The sequence below is a fragment of the Chelonia mydas genome, chromosome 1 (genome assembly GCF_015237465.2).
Source record: "Chelonia mydas isolate rCheMyd1 chromosome 1, rCheMyd1.pri.v2, whole genome shotgun sequence".
In the NCBI taxonomy this organism is placed as follows: Eukaryota; Metazoa; Chordata; order Testudines; family Cheloniidae; genus Chelonia; species Chelonia mydas.
In genome coordinates this window covers 287,782,059-287,797,611 of record NC_057849.1, presented here as the reverse complement: position 1 = coordinate 287,797,611, position 15,553 = coordinate 287,782,059, and the positions used below count along the sequence as shown (strand labels likewise).

Genomic DNA, 15,553 nt, shown 5'->3' with positions numbered 1-15,553 from the left:
CCTTTCCCAGGGACCAATGCCTGCCTTAAAACACAAATAAGCAACTTAAAAGACAACCTTTATTGCCATATACTTTCACTGTTTCTTTGCTTTTACCCCTAGATATGTATCTGTTAGACAATCAAAGGAGCTACTTCATTCCTATGCACTCTAAATCAAAATTCAATATATATTTTATACTAATACATTTATTAAAGTACTAATTAAATGCTAAATGTTAATTTGTTAACTTGAGACCATGAGCGGAGACATTATGTAACCTTTTAACCATTGGCTACTGTGCTATCATGTCTTGCAGCTAAACCTATCCGGGGGTGTTGGACTGCCTACCCTGCCACTTTCCCCTGCCCATAAAAAACCCATATACTCCATTGTAATCAATTAATTAACAGTGTCTCTAAGCCTAATAAGCAAGGTAACAGTCAGCGCTGTACGTAATAAACTCCTGTGCTTAACCTCTACACGGTGTAAATTTATGTCCTTCATTCCCCTCAGTTTGCTGAGAGAGAATTCCTAACACCAGAAACATGTTCTGTTGTCTCAAACTATTAACAGGCCGTGATATTTTAACATTTATATATAGCTTTCTTCTGTCCTATTTTCTGCTGTTGACTTCTAAGCTGTATTCTTGTAAAGTTTCCTAAATCCTTCATGTGAGCATCTGAGTGAACTAATTAATGGAGGGGAAAAATTGGGGGTCTTGGGGGTCCACTAGCACAGTCAATGATGTACATAATTTTAAAAAAGGAACAAGGGAAATTTATTAGGGGGGAAAATGTGACTCATTTTGAAGTGGAAGAAATTGAAGATTACACTCTCTTTCAAGTGATTCTTCTTCCTCTTTACCCATCCACTTTCCCTCTAAGGACATGTTATTTTTAGTTCAAATTATTTATTTGATTCAGTAGCTGAAATTAATACTGGTAAATCCATCGGTTCTTTTTCCTTCTAAATCTTTCCTTTTCTCTCCCCTCATCATTCTTTTTGTCTCTTCTCTTACGTTGTTTGCTATTCTCCCTTTTTTTACACTCCCATCTCTTCTCTTCTGCTTTTCTCACCCTCTTTCTTTTCACTCTGCTTCTTTACCCTCCTTTCAGAGTAGCAGCCGTGTTAGTCTGTATCCATAAAAAGAAAAGGAGTACTTGTGGCACCTTAGAGACTAACACATTTATTAGAGCATAAGCTTTCATGAGCTGTAGCTGTAGCTCACGAAAGCTTGCACTCTAATAAATGTGTTAGTCTCTAAGGTGCCACAAGTACTTCTTTTCTTTTCACCCTCCTTGTAGCTCTCTCTTACTTATTCTCCTCTCTCTTTTTATAACAACTCACCATTTGGGAATTTGCAAAGTTATTAGCTATATAAAGTAGGATTAATTAGCAAGTGCTGACACTGCTTGAACTGTACAAACATGTATAACATAAATGAGCTTACAGTCTAACATAGACAAAATGTTTCAGTTGAGTTAGGCTTGTATGCATACCGGGGTTCTAGGTTAACAAATTGCAAAAGTACTTTCAACGTCATTTTCTAAGTACTCTAAAGTGTGAAATGACATTTCTTAAATACATTCAAAATGGAAAAATGATAGATTTAAGGAAGTATATAGTTGGTGAAAGGTAATTTCAAGCTGTGTTGATGAATTTTTGCTATCTACTTGGTCACATTGCCATGACAGATTATGAGAAAAGGTGAAAGAAAAGCAAAATGAATATTTGATCTGCTTACGTTTCCTTTTAATTAATTTTAATTGAATGTACAGCCTTTGACTACATGTGATTATCCTGCAGATTCTGATATAGTAGAAATAGTCATTTGAATAAATGTGATGAAATAGGGGTACTATGAGGTGTGACGTTTTCATGATTATTTTCTAGTCGTGGATTTAAACTACCTAAAACCAGATTTAAGATTGCATACATACTAGTGATTTATCAGTAAAAACATTGCAGGAATGTTGTAATTAAAACAACCTCAAACATTACAAACACTGAAAATTCAGAGTGAAGGTTAAATTTAACAGAAATGCATACATGTTAAGCAGTGGAAAGGCACAGTTAAGGCACCCGAACAACCTTCACTTCCTCCTGTAGTGACAAAAATAGAAAATCTTAATGTGTCCTTAAAAGTCAGTTTAATCTAGTCTGGGACTACAAATAGTATTATGCGCTACCAGAATTGTCTTATTGGGTTACTGAATGGTGTCACTACAGGTTGGAATTAAAGTTGTTCAGATACCTTAAATGTGTGTTTAACCCACTCTCCTGCTCCTTACTTTCCATTATGCACACCATCCCACTTTCCTCCTATGCTTTTCCCCCGAATTTCATTGCACATCACCTCATGTGTTTTTACTTCTGGTCCTTCCTGCTGAATAGATCTGATGCAATGTGTAGTTTTTTAAAAGAAATGTGTAGGATTAAGAGTCATTGTGTCATTATTGTTCATAACAGAGTTTCTTCATTTAGCTATGAAGCTATGATACGTTTTGAAGAAGATGCTAAATTTCTTCAAAGATCAATTTTTTAATTCAAGCAGATTAACTAATTTACTTGTAAATTCCCAGCAAATTCATTTTTTACTAAAAAATTGAATGCTGCAATTTTGAGGAGGGTACACAGTTTCTTCATTACAAAGTGATTGCAACCCTTCTTTAAATGCAAATTCAACCTTAACTGTGGAACTGTGAATAGAACTTCCATAATAAATACTTTGGCTTTTTCATGGAGAATTTTTGGGAAAGGTCGTGGTAACAATGTCCCAATACAGGGAAGTGGAGTTATGGCCATGTTCTATAGTAGCCACTTATTTAAACTTTGCAGGAAAAGGCCTCTACATTTAGCTTTCCTTTGAAGACACTTCATAATCTCTTGGATATGTACTTACTCCTCCCTTTACCACCTTGTATTAAAATTCTTATTTTAATTTGACCTTGTTAGGTTTCTTTCATGTGTTTTCACACTAGTTTTAGGTAAGGTACCTTGCTGTCACATATATTCTTACCTAGTTGATATAGACTGGCATTTTCAAATGAGCCAAAGGGAGTTAGGCACCCAACTTTGAATCTTTTGAAAATTCCTTTCTGGTGTCTACAGGCCTCCACTCTGTGGCCACTATTCTTGTACTCTGTCTCTGTGAAGTCTGGCTTCTGCTTTCTTGCATTCTAGTAGCTCTGTGCCATAGGAGAATTGGTCTAGAGCACCCTGGCTTCATTTCCCTGCTGCATAAAGAATTGAAACAAGTGAGTTAGCACTGAAAATTGGAAATGGAAGACTACATGCCATGTTTAACAGCAGAATAATTCTCTCAGTATATTCATTAGCAACCCCCCCAATCTTCCCATAGTTCCCATTTCATTTACTAAATTAAGTTTTGTGTAACTAATATATTCAAAGTTTTGTTAATCCAATATACCATTTTAGGTATTTCCAATTTAGTGACTGTACTTCTAATTGATATAATTAAGTTAGAGAGTAGTGCCTATCTCTCTTAAATAACTCCCTCAATATCTGGCTACTATACAATATACCCATGACTTCGTGAATGTATGATTGTCATGGAATTTTGTATCATCAAGAGAACCGTGAGAGCATATTGAATGGCTAGGGATCTGACCCTGCAACCTTTATATACATCTAACTCCTGGTGAAATCAACAGGCATCTGGGCTTCAGCTTGTTGTCTGCAGGGGTCAGAAAGGAATTTTTCCCCCCTGATGCACAGTTGGCCAGATGCATTGTGTGTGTCGGGGGGGGGAGTGTGCTGGCTTTCTCTGAAGCATCAGAGATTGGCCAGAGCTGGAGACAGGACACTGAGTGGAGTGTACCAGTACTCTGAGGTAGTACAAAGAATCCTATTTCATAGATGCCTGGCTGGTATATCTTCCTCACATTCTCAGGGCCAAACTCATCACAGGTTTTTGAGTTGGGATGGAATTTTCCTCCAGGTCAGATTGGTAGGGACCTTGGAGTTTATTCAGCTTTCCTCTGCAGCATGGGGTGTGGATCGCCTGCTGCAATAATATGTACATATCTCAACTGTACATATAACCAATAAAGATGCTTTTACTATGTTCTTAACCAATTAAGTTAATATCTTAGTGCAAGCTGATAAATTATTTGCTGTGAGAATGATATAGATATATATAGGTAGTACTATAGCAAATGAAACAATAAATTCACATTACTGTGGCCCTTTTGGGTAATATTGATTGCTAATTTGGCTCCAGAACCACTGAGGTCTAAGTATCACTGGTATATGCAATGATATAATTCTCCTTTATGTGTGTGCATCATTTTTGTTCACAAACTGATTCTTTCTTTCTTTGAAAGCAGGTACCTTCCCCCTCCAACTCCTATGAAATGAAGGGGCAAAAAAAAAAAGTCTTAAACTGATTCAGCTTTTTTTTTAAATAGGAGATTTTTCCAAAGCCTGGGATGTTCTTCTTGATCACATCCAGTCTGCAGCACTCAGCAAAAACAGTGAAGTTTCCTTGGCTGCTCTGAAAAGTTTTCAGGAAATTTTACAAATTGTCTCTCCTGTCCGAGACTCAGAGAAACCTGATACACCACCTGCTATTAGTGTGCCTGCCCTCCTAGGGGCAATGACTGCTACTGGTCTGGGCAGATCATTCATGAGAACTGACTCTATAGGAGAAAGAATTGGAAGATACAATGAATCCGAGCCACCTGTAATAGATGAGATTGAAGATTTAAATCTTTGGTGGGCTGCCTGGAACACCTGGTATAGGATTGGCTCAGAAAGTACAAAGCCTCCAATTACTTGTGAGAAATTGACTTTCATACCCAGCCAACCTTTTCTCACAGCTTTAATTCAGATATTCCCAGCTCTCTACCAACACATCAGAACTGGTTTCAGCATGGATGATCTGCAAAAGCTCGGTGTCATTTTACATGGTGCTGTTTCAGTTCCAATCAGTTCTGATGCCTCCCCTTTCATCCTGCCATCTTATACTGAAGCAGTTTTGACAAGTTTGCAGGAAGCAGTGCTTACAGCTTTAGATGTCTTACAAAAGGTAATAATACAGCTTTAGATGTCCTTTGAAAGGTAAACCATACTATGTATTGGTTCTTTTGCTTTGCCACCTGCACTGTGTTGAGTTAAATTAACCTTAGTTGCCTAGTTACTTCTGGGTTTGTAATGTACTATTCTTATGTAAAAGATAATTTTGCTCCTTTTGAAGAACAGAACCAGAAGCTCACCTTTTCTCCTGTCCCTACTCTAGGCTTCTTGCCATTCAGCAGCTCTATGTTGACATGAATGGTGTAATCTTTAATAAAATCTCTTCTGTATCACTACGAAAATACTTAATATTCAGTGCTGTATTTTCAAGAATTTGCTTGCTTGACTGTTAAGTTTTAGTACTGTTGTTAATGGTCTGAAAATGGAGTGGAGGCAATACACTCAGCCTCTGTGGGGGCAGCTTTTCTTACGTTGTTCACTCCAGCAAAGTCTGGAAGGATGGTGATCCTAATTTAAGGACTTGCAGTTGTGTAAAGTGGAGGGGAAAAAAGCATGAGCTTTCTCTTCCTCTTCTCCTCTCTCTTCAAAAATCTGCTCTGTCATAAAAATAGTAGCGCTTTGCTGCAGAAATTCTTATCAAAGACCTAGTCCCTGAAGAGCACCATTCATTTAAGTGAATTTCTGTAATAGAGCTAAAACACAAGGCAGCAGATAAGGGTGATCTGTATGTTCAGAAATCAAACTATTTTGTGAAGGAAACAATCTATTGATTAAATTAGTTATATCCAGTAGCCTTGATTTCTTTTAAAATTTATCAGATTAGATCTCGTTGCTCATACCTTTTACATTGAAACCACCTGTCAGCATTTGTTCTTAATGTGCTGCAAAATGAGAGCTATGTTTAAAAAGTAGAAGGCATTGGCAGAAATGAAATAACCCTCCAGGAACTTCCCCGCATTTTAAAAGAAATATTCTGGGTGGAGGAAAACAGCAAACTACTGTACTTCATCCTAGCAATGCACCTTTTTTTCTTTTTAGAACTGCAAAAATATTCCTTTGCAAAAGTAACTGTCCACATATTCGTTCATATTTTCTCTCTCTCGTATTACTAAGGTTACAGAGTGAAGCACTCAAATGTTAGGAAAAGCCAGAATTAAGGCCTAACTTCTGAGTACTTCACTGTCAACCTTAATAATGTTCTTTACACACACAAAGCTACATTAAATTTTCTAGGTTTTAAAAAAGCAAACTGAAAAAACATGGTTGTATATAGACACGCATGTGTTTCGTCAGCAGAGTTGGACCCTTTAGACCCACCAAACAGTCCTCCACTACTTTGATCTAAGGGAATAGCTAATAGCAATAGTTAGGTTATCATCCTCTATGTGGACTGAAGGGGGAAGAAGAATAGGAGTACTTGTGGCACCTTAGAGACTAACCAATTTATTTGAGCATGAGCTTTCGTGAGCTACAGCTCACTTCATCGGATGTATACTGTGGAAGCTGCAGAAGACATTATATACACACACAGACCATGAAACAATACCTCCTCCCACCCCACTCTCCTGCTGGTAATAGCTTATCTAAAGTGATCATCAAGTTGGGCCATTTCCAGCACAAATCCAGGTTTTCTCACCCTCTGCCCCCCCCCACAGGCCCAACTTGATGATCACTTTAGATAAGCTATTACCAGCAGGAGAGTGGCGTGGGAGGAGGTATTGTTTCATGGTCTCTGTGTGTATATAATGTCTTCTGCAGCTTCCACAGTATGCATCCGATGAAGTGAGCTGTAGCTCACAAAAGCTCATGCTCAAATAAATTGGTTAGTCTCTAAGGTGCCACAAGTACTCCTTTTCTTTTTGCAAATACAGACTAACACGGCTGTTACTCTGAAACCTGAAGGGGGAAGGGAGACTTTGGCAGAGGGTTTCACAGACATTTGCTGACAGTAGAGGAATGAGTACACTCAGGGATCTTAGGTTCCATTCCAAGTTCTGGAGGGGAGTGTTCTCTAGTGGGCATAGACACATCTCCCCCAAACTGGAATTTTTCTGCTCCATCCCCTCCAGCTTGTCCCTGTCCAAGTCCTGTCTCTTCCTCAACCCTGGTTCCTCATCTAAACCCGTCTCTCTTCACCTATCCATTCAGTCTCCAATCCTCAGACTTCTCACTCCAGTTCCAGACCTCTTGCCCAGCAAATCCTAGTCTCATCAGTCTCTCTCCCCCACACCCCCCAGTCTGTTTCCCCAACCAGTCGCAGTCTCCTGCCTGCATCCTGATCCCTCATTCAATCTGTATTTCTCACTTATGCTGTCTTCCAGTCACCCTCCCTGTTTCTCTCCCTGACTTCAAGTCCCAGTCTGCTGCCCAGCCAGTCCCAGTCTCTTCTCCACAATTCCCAGTCCCAGTTTCCCTCTCCCCTCCCTGCCTGTCCCAGTTTCTGCCACCTCTCAAATTCCTAGTCCCAATCTATTCTCACAGCCCTCCTTACAGATACAGCTCTTGTCCCTTTTGCATCAGATAAGGCAGTGTTCTCCAGCAGTCAGGGCACAGCAGGGGTCATTCAGAGCAGAGGAGAGACAGGCTTCCTGTTCTCAGTTTAGCTATCTGGACCTGGATTAGGCATGGCCAGGAGCATCCCAGAGCTGCAACTAAAGGTGAAGTCCTGCTGAGCTCCAGGCTGGAGCATGTTCATTCTGAACAGAACCTTCAAAGGAATTTAGCTGCTAAAATCTAAGTCTCTACTGAGCATGTGCAAATTCCAGTTTTTCAGAGGCTTACAACTTGGCTAAAATTGGGCAGATTTTCACAGGGATAGCAAAAGTCACATGGTGGACACAAAGTTCCTCCCACACCCTGGTCAGATTTCAAGACTCTGCTCTAGAACATAGGGCGTTAGACCATTTCAAACAAACGGTCAGTAGAATTTTTTAACATGGTCAAAACAATATATTTTTCCCTACCCTGGTTCTCAGAAACAGCCGTACCATTTTGGATGAAATTCCTTTGCACACCACTCCCGCCAATCCTCATACACACACACACCCCCAAATAACAGTAAACACTGTTTTCGGTTACTTATAAGTTTGTAAAACTTTAACTGTTTGGCCTAAAATTTTCCATGCTGGATGTCTGATTATTTGATTATTATTTATTGTTAGAAAGTAGTAGAAGCTGGGGACACTGCATCATATATGTTCTCACACGAGTCACACCACTGAAAAGCAATTCATGAAAACACAGGAATGACTGGAAAAAAACACAAATGTGATCCTTGGATGTATAAAAAGGGGAATATCAAATAGAAATAGGGAAGTGAGCGTGGCTCTATACCTAATATTGATTAAAAATACTACTAGAATACTTTGTCCAGTTCTGATGTCCACGCTTCATCAGGATGTGGAAGGATGTGGAAATGCTGGAGAGAGTTCAAAGGAGGGCCACAAAAATTATCCAAGGACTGGGAAACAAGCTTTAAGATGTGAGGCTTAAGGAGCTCAACCTATTCAGCTTATTGAAGAGAAGAGTGAAAGGTGACTTGATCACTGGGTATAAGGACTTGCAAATGGAAAATGGGGGCTTTTCAGCCTGACTGACAAGCATAACAAGATCCTGTGGCTAGAAATTGAAGTTAGATGAACTCAACCTTAAAATAAGACACAATTTCCTAACTATGAGGGTTATGAAACATTTGATTACCTTATCAGAGTAGGTGATGGACTCACCATTGCCTGGAGTCTTTAAAACAAGATTAAATGTATTTTTAAAAGGTATGCTTTAATACAGTTTTTGGGAGAAGTTCTGTGACCTGTGTGGTTTTGGAATCTATGACTTCCCTACGGGGATACCCTTCCTTCATGGGCCGTGGGGAGAACAGGATGGCCTGTGTTGCCCTCATTATGTTCATAACACTTGCAGGTTGGCATTAAGATAATGACTATAATCAAATCTTATACTTCCGAGCTTCAGTCAGTCTAGTCTGCTGCAGGGGTAAGAGAATTTTTTTTTTTCCTGATTCACAATTGACCAGATATATTCTGTTTGTTTGTTTTGCCTTTCTCTGATGCATCAGAGATTGGTCACAGCTGGAGGTGGGACAACGGATGGGGAGGACCAATGTTCTGAGACGGTACAGGGCATTCTCTTTCTCGATATCCGGCTAGTGTGTCTTGCTCACATGTTCGTGGGCATACTAATCACCAGATTTGGGGTTGGGAAAGAATTTTCCCCTGGTTAGCTTGGCAGGGACTTTGGAGGTTGTTCACCTTCATCTACAGTATGGGTCATGGTTCGCTTACTGGGATCATCTGGGCATATCTCACCTAATCAATTCCTTGCCATAGAAGGAATAAATGGAGGGAATCTTCTAACATGGAGAGGGGTTTGGAAAACTCCAAGGAGGAAGGGGCAAGACATTTGATGTTAAAGAAAATTAGTGGAGTAACTTTATGGGATCATTGGCTTCTGCTTTGAAAATAAATGTCTTGGTTTTGCCTCAGAATTTATATAGCAGCAGGAAGTCGTCATCCTGTTCTGTTCCATTGACATCTTCTAAGTATATCTTAACTAGAAAACCCTGTATTATGGTTGTCAGTTCTGTTGAAATCTTTCGTATAGTCCTCATTTGATGTGCATTCCTTTATACAATATATCATTTTTGAACTACCAGTTAAAGCCTTGTGATGATGACTTCTTGCAGTGTTAAATGTTCCTCAGAGTAGGACTTCAAAACACTGTGGCACAGATCAACAGACAAGACACTCTGGCTTAATACAAAGCATCATGCTTGCTGAGGCCAGTTTCTGCTTGATCCTACAGCACTCATCTTGCATTTATGCCACCAATCTGTTGTCACAGAATTTATTGTATTTTTTCAAAAAATTAGCATTATGATAACATAGCAAGAGCAAACAAAAAATAAACATAAATATGGCCAAGAGATTGCTGCTGATAAATTTGCATTTATATTTTTGTAAAGTATATTCCAGTTTTTCTGAGAGTGGTAGTTCCTCTTTAAAAGCTCTTAATATTGGTGTAGTTCTTGAATGCTGAAATTTCATGGGGTAAATATTGTATTATAATGTTTGGCTTTTGGTTTTTATAGGCCATATGTGTAGGTTCAGAAAACATGCAGATAATGTATCCAGCAATCTTTGATCAGCTTTTGGCATTTGTAGAATTTTCCTGTAAACCGCCACAATATGGACAGCTGGAAATGAAACACATTGCAAATGCAAAATATAATCAGGTAATTTCTTAGGCATCATATCTGTTCCGTTTTTAATATGATGTCTTGTGAACAGTCCGTTCAGCTTCAGATGGATGTGGATTACCAAGACACATTCATTTTCCCCCATCTGCAAAAACTTTCTGTACATCTTGTGCTATCAATTAATTTATTATTATTTTAGTTTTTGCAGGCATTTTCATCCTCTCTATACATTTTCTTTCCTATTGAAACTTTCCTTTCCTCCCTAAAGGAAAAGCCTTTAATGAACATCAGACACAATAAATCTGAATCTTCCCAGGGAATCCAACGGAACTATCTTGCTTTATTTTATATTAAAAATTTAATTGGACTTAAAGTAATCTGTTTTGAAAAATTCTTCCACCATAGTGGGCAATTTTTGAATTTTGTATGCTGTGGAGAAATAGAACACAATAAACTTTTTTTTAAATCCATGCACATACTGATGGCTTTCAGTAAGCATGAAAATATAATTTAATTTAATTTGAGGTAATTGTTATATATGTATTAATTTTTCTTATTCTGTTTGTCCTGCTACACAATGGAATCCCACTAGATACAACTGTTTGCACCGGTGAGTTAAATTTCCTTAAGATTGTCCTAATGTAGTAGTTTTGCATAAAATACAACATTTGACCTACTAAAATTTACCTTACCCAAATCTACTTCACGTGCTCTTACTCAGAATGTTATGTTCTTTTTTTCATAAACTATTTTTTGCTTGGATCAAAACTGTTACATTATGAAATATATTCTTGAGAATCTTGCATGCATAAAAACATGTAAAATGCAAGTTTTCTATTGCATAACTAGTGTTTTTCCATGTTTTCTTCAGAAGTGTACTAATTTTATTTTTCTAGGCAGAATGGGTAGCATTGAATTATGTACCATTTGCTGAGAGATCTTTGGAAGTTGTGGTGGATTTATACCAAAAGACTGCTTGCCACAAAGCTGTAGTTAATGAGAAAGTTCTTCAGAACATTATTAAGGTAAAAAGTTTGCATTCTGTTTATGACCTAAAGTAGTGACTTTTATTTGGAGCCATTAGGGAATAGTGTAGATAGTACTGTGACTGGTTTCCCCAAGGTGCCATATGGAACTGGGGTACCACTGAGCCCTCTGACCCAACAGCCTAGGCTCCCTCTCACTCTGTGCTGCTGTGACAAGCTGCAGAGCCATCCCTGGTCCAGTACTTCCACCAGCATTCACACAGGTAGGAACACACCCAGCTGCAGTTACATGCAGGCTCTCTGACCAGTCTCTGCACGAACCAACAATAGGGAGGCTACAGCCATAATAACCACAAACCTTCCAGCCTTGAATCCCCTGACCATGGGAGTATAAACCCAGGATTATACCATCTTGTGTTGCACAGGGAACTGTACAGCGCAGGGCTGGTTCTAGGCACCAGCAAAACAAGCAGGTGCTTGGGGCGGCACCTTTCTAGAGGCAGCATTCCGGCGCCGGCCATGCCGCCCCTAGAAAGGTGCCCCAGCTCGCCGCCTCCTGCTCCCCTGAGCAAGCTGCTGCCGCCCCGCTTCTCCCCCTCCCTCCCAGGCTTGTGCGCGGCAAGCCTGGGAGGGAGGGAGGAGAAGCCGAGTGGCGGCGCGCTTGGGGGAGGCGGCGGTGGTGGAGCGGAGCTGAGCTGGGTCGGGGAGTGGTTCCTCTATCCCGCCCCCACCCGTTATTTCCTGCGTTCCTTCCTCACCCTCGCTCACTTCCGCTCCGCCTGCTCCCCTGAACGCGCCGCCTCTCCCTTGCCTGAGAGGGAGGGGGAAGAAGTGGAGTGGTGGCGTGTTCAGGGGAGCAGGCAGAGCGGAGGTGAGCTAGGGCCGGGGGTTGCAGGGGGGAGCCGCAGGAAGCAATGGGGAGGTGGGAAATGCAGCATGCCCAGGGGAGGAGGCGGGGCCTGGGAAGGGGCTGGGCCAGGGGCAGGTGGAGGGGGGGCACAAAAAAAAAGCAGGGGCGGCCAAACATTTTTTTGCTTGGGGCGGCAAAAATTCTAGAGCCGGCCCTGGTACAGAGTAAGCTCATAGAGTATCGTCATCCGTTTTCCCTCCTTACCCTCCTTCCCCCACCATGTGGAGAGGAATATGCAACAGCCTTTGCCCCTTGAGCTGCAACTTCCCATGCATTTTGCTCAGTCACTGGTTTAGATAAAGCAAAAACAAGTTTATTAACTACAAAAGATAGATTTAAAAAAAGAACTAGATACATTTGTGGAGAATAGGTCCATCAATGGCTATTAGCCAGGATGGGCTGGGATGGTGCCCCTAACCTCTGTTTGCCAGAAGCTGGGAATGGGATATAGGGAATGGATCACTTGATGATTACGTGTCCTGTTCATTTGCTTTGCAGCACCTGGCATTGGCAATTGTCAGAGGACAGGATATTGGGTTAGATGAACCTTTGGTCTGACCCAGTATGGCCATTCTTATGTTCTTATTTAAGTGATAGCACACAGGTCCAAGCAGATTACCTAGTAAATAAACAAAAATGCAAACTAAGCCTAAGATACTAGAAACATAGGATATGAATTAGCAAATTCTCACCCAGGCTGATGATACAGGCTTCAGATTCTTAAGGCACAAGCTACACTTGCTTTGCAGCTTGGAATCCTCGGGTTTTCATACACAGGCAGAAATCCGTTTAGCCTGGGTCCTGCATTTCCCACAGTTCAGTTCTTGTTCCTCACATGGTTCTAGGAGTCTTCTTGTGTAGTTAGTGAAGAACAGCCGATGATGTCGCTCCCTGCCTTATATAGCTTTAGCATATGGTGGGAACCCTTTGTTCCAAAACCAGTTCCTAGCCACTTTGTGGAAAAATACAGACATCCTGAGATGGAGTCCAGATTCATTCATCCAATCACTCTTTGCTTTAGACAGCATGAGTAATACACATCTAGTCAAAAAAATAAAACATTTGTACACCATTCCCTGCCTCACTTTCCTAACTACTCTGGCATGTTCCTCACAAACTGGAGGTCTCTCTTTGAGGTTCTAGGTCTCCTCTTCTGGACTCCGCTCCTACGTTCAGGCTTCTTTTCCAAATCATGGAGTCTTTGGTCCTCCAGCCAGCTTCCTTTTAACTTGGCAGGTCCTCCTGTCAAAGATGTCTCCTCTTTCTCCAAAAATCTGTTCCTTTGTTCCTCCTGTGAGTACTTTCTCTGAGTCCTCTTCCCCACCCCCAAGTCTCTCAGGCTATGTGGTTTTAAAACTTGATCTCTCTGTTCTGCTTCAATTGAAATTCCATTCCTTCAAACCCCAGCCCTGGGAGTTGGAAGAAAACTGGGTCTCCTAGATTCAGCCAACCCTTTACTAGAAGTTGCTCCCATATGACTGGGATACCATCAAGGTTTAGCAACCCTCCATTGTCCCTTGTCATAAACTGTTCATAGACAGATTCTCCAAATCATCACATTATGGATTCTTTAACCTTAGTGGACTGAAGTAAGATCATTTGTTTAAATTTATACAGTAGAACCTCAGAGTTACGAACACCTCGGGAATGGAGGTTGTCCATCACTCTGAAATGTTGGTAATTCTCAACAAAACATTATGGTTCTTTTCAAAAGTTTACAACTGACCATTGACTTTGAAACTTCACTATGCAGAAGAAAAATGCTGCTTTTAACTGTCTTAATTTAAATGAAACAAACACAAACAGTTTCCTTACCCTGTCAAATCTTTTTTTAAACTTTCCCTTTATTCTTTTAGTAGTTTACATTTAACACAGTACTGTACTGTATTTGCTTTTTATTTTTGCCTCTGCTGCTGCCAGGTGACGTGCTTTCAGTTCCAAATAAGGTGTGTGTCAGTTCGTAACTCTGGTGTTCGTAACTACTGTACTTGTTTAATGTGTGTATTGAGCTGTTTACTGCAATACTAATATAATTATTCTGACACTAAACTTTTTCCTACAATAACTCTCAAACTCTACTTGGAATTCTAGATCTGAGTCTTATGACTGTCTTAGGCAGGGGTTAGGCAGTAGGCAATTTTTGGTGCTAAAAGCTATTGACTAGCTATTGGGGCAGTAATTCAGCTGAGATCACATAACCCTGTTCATTAATTTGATTGTGATAGCCTAAGCATGCAATAGATGTAGACAAAGGTTAAAAAACTTAGTAATGTGGATGCCTAAAGACTGGCTTCTAAATCCATATTTATGTATATGAAAATAGTGGTGCGTGACTTTCAAAAGTACAGTGTACCTGACCACTGAAAATCCTAAATACGGATTTAGGAGTCTAAGTTTAGACGTCCATTTTTTAAAATCTTGGCCACAGCATTTGCACCTGTGAATTTTGTAATTTTGTTTGGTATGGCCTTCCATTCTAGCTATTATTTTTCAGTGCCTCATAATTTTCTCCAGTATATTTGATACAGTTATTACTCAACCAGGGTACTTTGGCTCTCAAAATATATTTTAAACCTAAGCCCATTAGGAAGTCATCTGCTGTTTGTTTTTACCTTTGTTATTTAGGAATAAAATCTCCCAAATCAACTTGATGAGTAGTGGGATTTTCAAAAGCAGTCAGCAGTGGCATAACTGCTTCCACTGAAATCAGTGGGAATTTAATTAGAGCAGATAGCACAACCCTGAGCACTTCTGAAAATCATACCCTAAATGTTGTATCATTGAAACACACAAAGCCTTTGGGAGTATATTCTTAACCCTTCTACCTGATGTATGAACACATTCTGTGCAGAGAGAGAACTTTAGCATCTTCAGAAGAAATCTTTAAAGCAACAATGTTCTCTCTCTCTCTCTCTGTTTGCAAGGCACTGCTGACTTCAGGATTCCACATCTGCATTCTGTGGCAGAGTGGTGCTTTAGTTGATGGTCTCTAAAACAACTTCCTGTTTACTTGGCAGCTCTGCTATCACCTTCCAGTCTTCCAACTCCTCTCTATCTGTTCCTTCTTAAATTATGTAATGACTTGCTATATTCCCACTGATTGGGATTAGCAAAGGTAGTATGACAGAGAATGGAAAATCTTATCCCTGCTAATTTTGTTTCTCGGGATGACATCTCTGTTCCACCTTGAACAGTTTGTTGGCCTTTTTAAGCTGTCTCCTCTTATTTTTAATAATGACCAGATGCTTCACATGGATGATGTTATATAGTTCATTTTTTTTACGTTTTGCAAGACGTTTGAATTCCTTATGGCCTTTTCTTCAAATTGATGTTATCACAACTTGGGAAGCTGCCAGAGCAGTTCTTCCAAGGTAGACAGGGCTAACCTCTCCAGAGCCCCCTCATAGTGATAAACTACCCCCAATTTATTTGCAGAGGGAAGGGGAACCAATTTGTCAGGATTAG

General features: G+C 40.2%; 1 protein-coding gene across 11 annotated transcripts in view; it reads left to right on the top strand.

Moving 5' to 3' along the window:
- The window catches only part of MON2 (MON2 homolog, regulator of endosome-to-Golgi trafficking), a 154,869-nt gene that overhangs the window by 101,918 nt on the left and 37,398 nt on the right, over positions 1–15,553 (top strand). For 6 of the 11 annotated variants that reach the window (XR_005223612.2, XM_037887571.2, XM_043548588.1 and 3 more), the window contains exons 26-29: positions 4,413–5,032; positions 10,085–10,228; positions 10,785–10,802; positions 11,089–11,217. Coding sequence is in view for 10 of the 11 variants with exons in the window: in XM_037887571.2 (XP_037743499.1) it covers positions 4,413–5,032; positions 10,085–10,228; positions 10,785–10,802; positions 11,089–11,217 (911 nt within the window). In the remaining variant the exon portion in view is untranslated. The remainder of the gene's footprint in view (positions 1–4,412; positions 5,033–10,084; positions 10,229–10,784; positions 10,803–11,088; positions 11,218–15,553) is intronic. The other 5 variants (XM_037887568.2, XM_043548613.1, XM_037887579.2 and 2 more) reach the window with 2 other exon arrangements.